Here is a 12,819-nt window from a genome sequence, read left to right on the forward strand (position 1 = left end):
GGGTCCCGACTTGGAGAAGGATTCCTTAACCAAGGGGCCCCCCCTGAACCATACCTTTCAAACGGAGCTTGTTACGATGGCCGACCAGAGCCTTGGAGTTGAATGCAACACAAATGCTGCATTCAACCTCCAGGTGGCCAGCACCAAGATAGTAGAGGCACTCCTGGTGCGAATCGGAAAATGGCATCTTCAGACCACATGAGGAGCACCTCTTGAACCCCAAAGGCTTTTCAGACATGGGGGCAACCAAAGCCAAGAGTCAAGGAAAACCAGGCTTAACATCAGAAACCGCGAGATCCATCCAGCAACTAAAATGATAAACTGCTAGGAAACTATAAACAAAAACAAAAATTCTTAACAAGATATTAATAAAATAAGCAAAAAATCCAAAGGACAGTCAAGAAAAGGAACTTGTAATCTACTGCACCAGACAACTGAAAAGGGCGCCAAAAGGAAACCAAAACAACTGACGACCCAGAACAAAACAACCAACAGGAGGGGAAAAAAAAACTACCATAAACTAGACTACAGAACTTAAGAAAAACTAATAAGAAAAAACAAATTAGAAGAATTACTTACAGAAACTATGAGGAGCTGAGCTATCTGCGTCTGATCGACTAAAGCGACAAACAAGATCTAAGGGGTTAGAGGGCAGCAGTGCATTATGGGAGGGGAGGAGCTTGAGCTAAGCTGTTGTCTAGTGTGCCAGCTCGGATCCAGTGTCAGATCCTGGACTCGTACGTAATGAATGATGACTAGGATAACATCAAATCATAAAATTTGCATACATAATCATGTAACCTCGCCCACTCCAAAGGAATTGTGGGATCTCAAAATGAAGATTGAAGTCATTGAACAGTGACAAATGGCGGCAAACATTTAAATTTCAGACATCATATCCATCAGAAAATATATAATAATGCAAAACCTGTTATTCTAGCAACTGTCTGAGTTTACAGGAGCAATATTTAAAATTGGTACCTATTTTTGGGACTTTATCCCACCAGTATTTTTGGCTTTGTCCAGATTTCTTGCTCTGAGAAACTAAGAGGTAGGATGCTGGTCGATGAGGCACTTGAACTCCTGGACCATGACTGAAGCTGTATCATAACCGTCCCCTCACAGTAAGCTCAGCTACATTCTTTTCCATGGCTACCAAGAATCCATCGCCACTGCCTTCCAAGGTAGCTGGGCACTGGCCGCCCATTTCTTATTGTAAAAGTCACAGCTGCAGAAACTTCACCAACCTGTTCAGTTGCACGTTTTTCCTAGTAACATTCAGTCCCCCAATGCTTTCTATATCATTTCTAATGTTACGTCAGTATGTTCTGAAAGGATTCAGTCTGAATGGCCCCTGGACAAAGCAACTACCTAAACACTTAATTTTGTGGCAAAACTGCCACTGCCTCATTCTCTTCTTCCACTATTCCACTAGCATGTTAATCACAAAGCATGGGAGACCATGGGTGCACGTCTGTTGGAGCACGGAGTTCAGCCCAGTACCGTCTGAAGGAGATAGAGACAGGCTGACAACTACCAGCAACGTCACCCACAGTTTAAAATTCCCACCCTAGCATACTCTTTACCAGTCCTCCTCCAAACAGTGTTGTCCTCTGCCACATCTGCAATAACTTGTTTCATCACACGTCAGCTCTTTTAGTGACTTTAGTTCATGCCCACCAAGTTCTTTTATCCACAAACTCAACAGCACGACAGCAAAAGGTGCTATCCATCTCCCCCCTACTCTTCCTCTCTACACAGAGTCATACACAGTTACACATGTAACACATCTTAAACTTGCAGCCCATGCCTGCCACTGACATCAACTCATCACCACCAGATCAAAGCAAGCATCATTATTCATATTTTGACTCTGACTCAAAACAATACATTTACTTTATATCTTTATTTTACCTGCTGGAAGAGGAGCCGGGGAAGAAGAAGTACAAGAAATAATATATTTTTTCATGACCACTGCACAGCTCAGAGTCCAATGAGACTGCTCTTGCTCTGCTGCTTGGGGACAGGGTTTGCCTCCTTCCTTGCCTTCTAAGTTCTAAACTAAATAAATGTTATTTTAAAACAAAAAACACTAACTGTGACTGTTGCGGTCAGCTGCTCTCTCTGTCGACTCGTGTGTGTCCCATCCCTCTCTCTCTGGATTCTCTGCAAGAAATGCTACAGCATGCACTGCGAGAAGTGACTCGAGTGTGAAGTGCAACATATGTGCAGAGTTGTATAAACATAAACAAACACACTTCTCAGACTCAGCCTTCCTCTCGGCCAAATTCTGACAGGCTGGGCAGGCTGTTCACTAAGCTGACGTTATCGCACACTCCTCTGCATGCGATGATGTCAGAAAAAAAAAGCTGGGGAAAAAAAAAAAAGCTGAGAAATTCAGGAATCAAATGGGCCACTCAGGAACTCATAGCACCCAATTATTTGGATCTCAATACCAGTAAATACCAAGGAATTTGGTGTGGTTCAGAGGTGTTTAGTCTCATGGAAAAGTGGATGACTGGTAGCGTAAAAGAAACTTTCAAGTACCTCACAGTGCAAAAGAGTACCAAATTAAGAGAGAGAGAGAATGAATATTAGGACAAAGTAGGAAGGTTCAAGGGAATTACCAAGGATGTATTCTTTGACATAAGAGGCAGAGGATGATCAGAACAGCTTTCACAAAGAGCTAGAAGGGTCACAACCCAGTGACTAAATTCAAGAATGTATGAAACAGGTAAAAGACCATTATTACAAATAGCTGGAGTATAGAAATTATTAGATATTTAGGATTCCCTGCTTATTCAGTAAACGGTGGGCAGACATGGTGGCCACAAGTTTATTAACTGCCACAAATCTGTTTCCTCTCTCATCATTAGTAATGCAACTCAAAGGGTAAAGATGCATGTCTGCAGCTTACTCCAAAACTCACTAAAAGCATAGACAAGCAAAAAGAGACACGAAGCATAAATAAACAGCTATACTACACTGTAGTCCTTAATCTATCCTATTTTAACCAGTTTCTCATTTTTCAGGACAGCTGAACTTGGGAAGATGTACTCTAACAATGCTAAACTTTTCTGATCTGTTATCTCTAAAAGACTACAGAACAAACTCTGGCACCCTAATGGATGATTCCACTTCTGCCTTATAAATACCAGATATGACAATTTTTAAATGCCAGACCCACTCTCTTTGCTTCTAATCATCCACACAGAATACAAGCTGCACACATCATAAGTACTCATTATTTGCCACTGTGTTGTTAGACAAGTGAAAAAGAAGCCATTATATATGACAATGTTTCCATTGTAGAAGAACAGAAATTCTGTTTCAGATTTCACCTACCTTTGTCAACTACGCTCAGCTTCACCTCTCCCACAATCCCGTGCACATCTGGAGGATTCTGTACTTGGCATGTAAATGTGCCATTATCTGTGTGTTGCAAATCCCGGATAGTTATGGAGGCATCTTTCCCAGCCAAATTACCAGACCAGATAACCCGACCTTTAAACCTCCCTGAAACAGGAGGGTAGGGTTCATTATTATAGTACAGAACCTGTTGAAAAAGAGAAAGTTCTATAAGTATAACAGACTAGACCTCAAGAAACACCCTTATTACTTAGTAGCGGACATTTCTTGATCAATGAGCAAACAATTTTGTGGGCCTACATAATACAACAATGTTCACAACATTCCATGAACATGTAAATTAATTTGACCATGATCATTTGCACACTGCCTGTTAGTCACCCTTTTGTCCTTACTTTAAAACAGATCCGCACAGGAATTTCCTTGACTCAGACCCTGGGTATAAGACTGTATGATCTGTGTAAGACAATACATGCTATATTAAGCTCATTACCACTGGCTCAAGTTTGCAAACATCCAGATGTTGTGCGTAAGCCTTGCTCTACATGATCCTCAAAATATAAATACTACGTGACCATCAGATGGTAAACAAACATTTTCTCATCTTCATCAGTTATGCAGATGTGCAGTTTTACTCATTTATTTGTTTACCGGTCACCGGGAGTGATATAAAAACCCATACCGATCACATTTGGAACCCATAGCAAATACAAGAGAGAGATGATGCATCAACATTTACAACTAATTACTATACTATATGCATTGTGTGTTATGCATGCATTTGGCATACATGAACTATGGAATTAAACTACAGTGTAGATATTTTGTACACCTTAACTGTGGAATGCGCACACAAGTTAAGTATGGAATATAGCTTCATTTATAGTCAGGGCTGCATTCTTTTGAAAACTACAGCAATGGTTCTCTGACTATGTTAAGAGAAAACAGCAGATATTAATATGGTCTGTTTTGCACATTCCTTCAATAGTTTTGCTTGTGATATTTAAGATGACAATCCTTAGGCTGTGTAGCTTGAATGTGGATGTTAGGTCATATTTTGCTTGCTACCTGTTGTAGCTGCTCATATAGGACCACATTTTTATGTGTGAGACTCTAATATCATGACATCTAAGAGAAACACCATACCTGTTTTTAGCATGTTTAAATCTATCTTCCCCCACAATGCTGTGAGCTCATAGTAAGAATAATGGAGTGACTGACTGGCTCCAAAACGTGTTGGATAGATTAAACAGGAAAACAAGAAGGATGCCTCATGCTCACCAAATGATTTATAAAAATCAGTGCATACCAAGATTATTATTCCCAGTTCTGAAGGAGGGATGGGTCTCCTTGAAACTGATTACATGTATAGATCTGCAGTTGTGGGACTCCACACATGTGCTGACCTCACAAGACCCAAACATAGTGAAAGTTATGAAACATGAGAATAAATTTAAGATGACTTCTCTGCTTAATCTAGCAGAAGCATATTGGCGTCAAGCAGGAATGGAAATCAAACCAGAAGTAGATAAAAAATCAGGCAGCAACTGAATGTGCCAAAAAGCAAAAGAAAGAATACAAGGTGAAGGACCAGAGCAGAAGGCAAGAAATGTGGAAAATGCATAAATATAGTTGCAAGTATACAGGAACGAACACATGAATGGTTAAGGAGATGTGAATTAAAATCAAGAGATGAAAGGTTAATATTGGCGGCACAAGACAGTGGACTACATACACGTTGGTTTACAAAATCCATTGAACATGTGGGAGAAACAGACAAATCTAAGTTTTGCAAAACAGAATTGGAAACAGTTGCACACCTCATTGATGTTTGTGACATACTAATGGCAGAAGGACTTTATAATGGAAGGCATAATAATGTGGCGAGACTGCTGCACTGGGGATTGTACAAACATTATGGTATTGAAGTGGCAGAAAAATGCTGGAAACATGAACCACAAAGCATCATAGAAAATGATGAAGTCTGCATCACATGGGATCATACACTACCAACAGTACAAAAAATAGATGCTAGAAAAAGTACAGTTTTGTACCTACCATAAATGTAGATGTCCGATAGGAATGCATCTGCAGTCCTTACAAATGGGTTGTCCTGTCGTCAGGCAGCCCTTCGGTCGGATTCCAAAGTCTGGGTCTGGCCTCGGCTGGTGTCGCACTTCACCCGACGTCATAGCTGCAGTTATTCGGGTATAAAGGCATCAGCCGACGCCATTTTCCTCAGTGTTTCTTGCCCCAGATGCCAGGTGCCCTCTAGGAAGGCTAAATTTGGATAAATGCAAATGATTCCAAATAGGAGAAACAAACAAAATATAAGCATGTATGTAAATATATACAAACAAATACACCATAATAGATTCCCCAGCTAGCTACAAGATGGGCAAATACCCTAGGAGTACCACAGAGGGAAGGAGGTGGGTAATCCTGACTGCAGATGCATTCCTATCGGACATCTACATTTATGGTAGGTACAAAACTGTACTATGTCCTTCAAGGATGCATCTGCAGTCCTTGCAAATGGGTAGAATACCATAGCCAAACTGGGGAGGAGGAGAAATAAAATTATGGTGTAGTTAAGATCCCTTGCAAAACAGCAGTGGCAAAACCTGCTCGGGATCTAGAGTATAGAGGTAAATTATAATGCTTGGCAAATGTATGCACGGAGCTCCAAGTAGCAGCCTCTAAAATGTCTTTGGTAGCCACTCCTCGTAGAAAAGCTGTGGTAGTGGCTGTAGCCCTTGTAGAGTGAGGCCTGATGTTTTCTGGAGTTTTCTTCCCATGGTAGGAGTAACAAAATCTAATGCAATTTCCTATCCACTTAGAGATTGTCTGTTTTGAAATTGCTTTTCCTTCCATTCCTGTTGCATATGCTACAAGTAGCTGGTCAGTTTTTCTATTGTCCTTGGTCCTGTCCAGGTAGTAGCGTAATTGTCTATGTACATCCAAGGTGTGCAACAGTCTTTCTCCCCTGTTCTGTGGGTTGGGGAAGAATGTAGGTAGGTGGATAGCCTGATTTAAGGATACTCTGGAGACCACCTTAGGCAAAAAAGTAGGATTTGTTCTCATGGACACTCTATCTTGATGGAAGATCAGGAAGGGTTGTACTGCCATTAATGCCTGTAGCTCAGATACCCTTCTAGCTGAAATGATTGCCAGCAGGAAAGCAGTTTTCCATGATAAGTATTGTAATCCTGCTGTTGCTGCTGGTTCGAAGGAGAGTGTCAATTTTCTAGCACAAAGTTCAAGTCCCATGCTGGCAATGGTGGCTTCCTAGGTGGTTTTACATTTTTAATTCCTCTCAGAAACTGCCTGAGCAGAGGATGTGAGAAGACTGGAGGATCCAAGTCGTAATCTGCTGAAATAGCTGATGCATGAATCTTAATGGAAGAATAGGACAGGCCTTTGTGGAAGAGCTCTGCCAAGTATTCCAGGATGTTGGCTATGTTTACCAGTGACACATTTTCTCCTTTTGCAGTACTCCAAATGAGATAGCTTTTCCATTTTGCTGAATAATTTTTCCTTGTTGAGGGTCTGCGAGCCCCCAAGATAATGTCTTTAACCCTTTGGGATAAATTTGGGTTAATTGGTCTCATGCAATGTTCCAGGCAGTCAGCTGCAGTGTTTTCAGGTTTGGATGCAGGGTGTTGTAGTTGTTCTGTGTTAACAGCAAGGGAACTAGGGGCAGGGGCCATATTTGTTCCCGAGACATGCTCCTCAGTAATGGGTACCAATGTTGTCTTGGCCAGTCTGGAGCTATCAGAATGATCCTTGGACGGTCCTCTTTGATCTTCAATAGCACCTTGTGCATCAAAGGAAGTGGTGGGAATGCATATGCTGTCAGGTTTTTCCAACTGAAAGATAGGGAGTCCACCTTCCAAGCAAGTGGGTGGTATGTCCTTGTGCAGAATTTCTTTAGTTGGTGATTGAGTGGGGATGCAAATAAGTCTACTTCTGGGAGTCCCCATTTTCTCGTAATGGTTTTGAAGATGTCCGGGTGCAGCATCCATTCGTGGGCATCCGTGGTAGTTCTGCTTAGTATGTCTGCCAGAATGTTTTCTTTTCCTGGTACAAAAAATGCTTGTAACTGAATGTTGTAGCTCAGGGCCACATTCCAGAGGTCCATTGCCATCCGGCATAGAGGCAGTGTGTGCCTCCCTGTTTGTTGATGTACCACATAACTGTGGTGTTGTCTGTCCTTATCAACAGTTGACCTTGTTGAAGAAATGGTCTGAATGTCTGAATTGCCAGTTTTACTGCCAGCATTTCCTTTTGATTTATGTGTAGGTGTAGCTGGTCTTGAGACCATAAACCTTGTATACACTTGTCCAGCATGTGGGCCCCCCAACCAAGGTCTGAGGCGTCTGTTGTGATGGTTTGGCTGGGTTGAGTGTTGTGGAAGGGCAGTCCTTTGTTTGATTGACAGGCCTGAGCCCACCATTGGAATTCTTGCTTCAGGCATGGAATTATTGGAATTTGGGTTTCTAGGCTGTGCTTGTGTTTCTTAGGTACCACTGTAACTTTCTCATATGCAGTCTGGCATGTGGAACCAATATTATGCAGGATGCCATGAAACCCAAGGCTTGCAGGACTTTTCTTGCTGTTAGATGGTTCTGCTTTGTTAATGCCAAGAAGTAGAGAGGAGTTGCTCCTGTTTTCTACTGTTAGGAATGCCATTTGTTTCTGTGTCCAGCTCTGCACCCAAAAGGTTATCCTTTGGGATGGTATTAGTCTTGACTTTTTTATATTGACTGTATATCCCAGGGCTTGTAGGTAAATGACCCTTTTCAAGTCTTCTGCTAGCTTGTTTTTGTTGTCCGCTTGTATCAGGCAGTCGTGCAGGTAAGGGTAGATTTGGATTCCCTGAAGCCTGCAATGAGCAATTACTGATGCCAGGCATTTCATGAACACTCTGGGCGCAGTAGATAAGCCAAAGGGCAATGCTGAGAATTGATAATGCTCTGATCCTGCAAGAAATCTGAGGTATCTTCTGCAATTTGGGACGTGCAGGTATGCCTCCTTGAGATCTAGAGTTACCAGCCAAGACTTCTTGCCCAGCATGGGAAGAAGCTGCTGTAGGGTCAGCATTTTGAATTTTGGAACAATGAGGAATGTGTTTAAAGCGGACAGGTCGAGAATAGGTCTCCATTTGCTTTCTTTTCTTGGTACCAGGAAGAGTCTGGAGTAAAATCCCTGTCCTTGCTCCATAGATGGTACCTTTTCCACAGCTCTCATCCTTAATAATTGAGTTATTTGTTTTAGAGCTTCTGCCTTTTGATTTGGAGGTAGGTTTGGCATTCCTCTCTTCCCTGGTAGAGTATGGAAGTGAAACTTGTAACCTTGGTCTATTGTCTGCAAAATCCACTTGTCTCTTGTGATGTAATGCCAGTTTACTGAAAATAAAGCTAGCTTCCGCCTAAGGGTGCTTCTAGTTGTTCCCTGGTAGGCGGTGCCAGAGCCAAGTCACTGTGATTGTCCTGTAGTAGTGGTGGTGGCTGTGTCTGTGGCTGTACCTCGCTGGTTGTTACCCTGCCACTGGCGTCCTGTAGGCACCCCTGGATTGACTTCTGCCTCTTGAACGCCTATTTCTCTGAGCTCTGGAGGAGTCTGAAAGGACCAATTCTTGGAGGGCCAATTCCTGCTAAACCTTGGAGGTTGGACCTGTAAGAAATCTTTCACTGTTTGGACAGATTTTGCCTTCTCTTCCATCTTCTTCAGCACCTGTTGTGCAGGAGAGCCAAACAAATTGATCTTGTCCATAGGAGCATCTAGTAGTTTTGATTTGACATGGTCTGGTAAGGCCTGCTCTTTTAACCATGCATGCCTTCTGATAACTGTACCAGTCATGGCTGATCTAAAGGAAGCCTCCAGTGCATCATAGCCGCATTTTAAGGAATGGTTACTGACTTGCTGTATGTTATGTACCATTTCCTGAACAGATTTTTTGTCTAATGATTCATCTGAGGACAGCTTTTTGGTTAACTGGTCTAGCATAAATTCTTGATACTGGATCATGTGAAACTGACAGTTCAAGGCCCTAGCTGAAAGAGTAGCAGAAGTGTAAACTTTTTTACCCCATCTCTCTAAGGACCTGGATTCCCTTTCAGAGGGGAGGGGGTTTTTGGCAGAAATTTAGTAGTTTTAGCTGCTTTAGCCCTGGCAAAGGCCTTAATGGACATGGTTGCAGGTGGCCTAGCAGCTCCACGTGCAGGGGTTGAAATATCCAAGGGAATAGTGTCAGATAATTCCTGAGAAACTGCAAGAGCAGGAGGGATTTCAGAAGCCGATTCCACCAGGTTGGAAGAGGCCTCGGTAGGAGGTAAGTTTTCGGCTGTAGGAAGAACCGCTTGCTCGGTTTCAGCCGAAACAGAGACACTCGTGGTCGGCTTAACCGCGGTTTTGGCCGAAACCACGGACCGCGAGTGTCGGTCTTTTTCCTTGCGCTTTTTAGATATTTGCGTAGTCGGAGGATCCGGCGGCATAATGTCAAAAATCGAGCGAAAAACTCCTCAGCAAATTCCGACCGACGTCTAAGCGTCCGCCGGTTAAAAGAAGCACAGGCTAGACAAGCTGCTACGTCTTGGTCTGGGCCTAAACAAGGTAAGCAGTAAGAGTGGAAATCTTTATGAGGTATTTGTTTCCCACAAGTTAAACAGTTATTCACTTTTTCTGACATCGACTGAGGCAAGAAAGAGTCCCCAACGAGGTACTTAGCTTTTTAGAAGTCTTCGGTAGTAGTAGAATTATTCAGTAGTAGTAATCTCTGGTTCTGACCGACCGGCACTTGCGAACAGCTTCTGCTTCATGCGCCACGCGGCAAGAAAGACTGAGGAAAATGGCGTCGGCTGATGCCTTTATACCCGAATAACTGCAGCTATAACGTCGGGTGAAGTGCGACACCAGCCGAGGCCAGACCCAGACTTTGGAATCCGGCCGACCGAAGGGCTGCCTGATGACAGGACAACCCATTTGTAAGGACTGCAGATGCATCCTTGAAGGACATCAGGATTTAGTGGTCCAAGAAAAGAAGACAAAGGTAGCACTGAAATCGCCACACCCAGTGACTACAGTGTCCTGCGTACAGAGAGAGAGAGAGAGAGACAAAGTAATAAAATATCATGATTTGCAAGCAGAAATGAGAAGAATGTGGAAGAAAGATACTCAAATAGTGCCAATAGTAGTAGGAGCAACATGTCTTATAAAAGAGAGTCTACAATCATATTTAGATGCAATACCAATACATATAACTCCATACGAATTGCAGGAGGAGTCACTACTGGGCACATTGCAGGTGCTGCCAAGAGCACGTTTGGCTGACATCAAAGAGTAAAGCAATACTAATTTTGTGAACTTTAATCTTACTTTAACTTAGGAATGGGTCCATTCTAGTCATGGTATTAGAAACCCAAAAGATTTGGAGAAATTAAAAAAATAAGAATAACAACATAAGGGTATATGGGGGTAAAGCAAGAGCAGAACACTGACCCAAGTAACCTTAAAGGACAATAAATAGACCTGGGTTCACTTTATATTTACAGGTACCACTTGCTTTAAGGAGGGCACTAGGTTTGCTCCTATTGCTTTTTCAGCACAGCTGATGAAATAGTTGGGACTGTTTAACAAGATGGCTCTCTGCTGTTATAAACCAAGATTTTATTGCATTGAGACGACATACGTTTGTAAACTAGAAGTGGGCAATAGCAGTCACATAATTTATGAAATGAGATACAACGAAGGAAAGCAGCCCTAGCATTAACTAGGAGACAGCTTTAGCTATGGAAATGCATCTGATACTTGATAGACCAATGGATATATAGATTTTATTAAGAATAAGTATGATTTGAACTATTCTAGTATGGTTCGCAGATCTCAGAAGTAGAACCTGATGCATGCATTTTAATGTGGGCATCAGAAAATGTCTGCTACTAACTGGGCAAGCCTGAAGTGCAAAGAACCTTGTGGCTTTGTAGAAGTTTAACTGAGTGCATATTTTTTTGGGAGCAGCTGCTATAGAATATCAAGGGCAGTGGATGGGGGGGGGGGTAAGTCAGTGGAACTAACTTGCTAGGAAATAATCTGATCCTTTGATTCCTCTAATCACAAAATACAAAAATGAAAGACATCATTAGACTGGGTTAAGGAACTGGCTAAGTGAACGGGTTGAAGGTGTCAGTGAAATACATGTAAAGAAAGGGGGTAACAAGTGGTGAGGCACAAAGACAACTTAGGACCCTCATAATGTTTTGTTATTGAAGTGGTAGAAAAGGGAAGGTGTGGCAGTTATCGATCAACACTAAAGTCAGTCACAGATGGGTATTCAAGGATGAGCAGAAGGCAGGAAAAAGGCCAAATTTAAGGACAAGCCTGCTGTAGAACATTTAAGATGCAATGCAAAAAAGTATAACATTCCACAAACCTATACCAGCAAAACCCAGGGGACAGCCATGCAGAATGGAAAAGAATGTTTTGACGGCCTTCTGTCTAATTACCAAAAGGCAGTTGCCTAACAATGAGTCAAGGTGTGGTAGAACTAGTGGTTGCTCAAAGGAAACCACCAGCAGTAAAAAGGAAGTGCTGATTATGTCACTATCTAGATCAGTGGAAAAGCTTTGATTCAAATTCTGTGTAAAGTTTTCGTAGCTGTTCCTCCCTCAGACCACATAGGGTTATGTATATAAAGAATGAAGGACACCAGTGTACACAATTGTGTCAGAAACACACACACACACACACACACACACACACACACACACACACACACACACACACACACACACAAATGCGCATGTGAGTGTTTGGGTGTCTGTGTGTGCGCTTTGTCCTTCTGGGGTGGGGCATATAAAGAAAAAACTTAAAACCTTCATCTCTGTGTATGCACTTTGTCCTTCTGGGGTGGGGCATATAAAGAAAAAACTTAAAACCTTCAAGCATCTTAAATAGAAAGTACAGAGAGATGCTGGGCATGCTAGTGATAGCGTTCCAAAAAAGTAATAACAGAGATAGACGAAGGACTTATCCAAATTCCATACGGTTTGTTGAAATTTAACGTACTTCAATACATTTAAAATAGTGTCTAAAGCTGCCTATAGGATGACAGCAGCTTTAAAAATCTGAACTACTTATGGACAAGGAGGCACAAAGTGAAACTATAAGCAGATCTGTAAGGGCACTCCAGGGCCTGATTTCCTTGGTGGAAATAATATTAAATACATGAATGTCTCAAAGCAACTACTGTGTGTGTGATAATTTAATGTACAAGGGAAACATTAAAAAGTTTAGCTGCAAAACATGTTGCCACAAAAAAGATGAAGAATGAAGGGAAAAAACAGCAATACCAAACATGACTAAAATAAAAGTTAATTTGCTGTATGTAAAGAACAAAAATTTAAGATTGCACTCGTATAGCCAATCAAGCAATGAACAACACCCAAAGTT

At 42.0% G+C, this 12,819-nt stretch overlaps 1 protein-coding gene across 1 annotated transcript in view; it reads right to left on the reverse strand.

Annotated features, from left to right (window-relative positions):
- MPZL2 (myelin protein zero like 2) overlaps positions 1-12,819 on the reverse strand; it is a 364,232-nt gene that overhangs the window by 95,422 nt on the left and 255,991 nt on the right. The window contains exon 3 of the mRNA XM_044080887.1: positions 3,346-3,556. Within this exon, the coding sequence (XP_043936822.1) occupies positions 3,346-3,556 (211 nt within the window). The remainder of the gene's footprint in view (positions 1-3,345; positions 3,557-12,819) is intronic.

Source organism: Protopterus annectens, chromosome 8.part0 (assembly GCF_019279795.1).
Source record: "Protopterus annectens isolate FY-2018-M chromosome 8.part0, PAN1.0, whole genome shotgun sequence".
Classification (NCBI taxonomy): Eukaryota; Metazoa; Chordata; order Ceratodontiformes; family Protopteridae; genus Protopterus; species Protopterus annectens.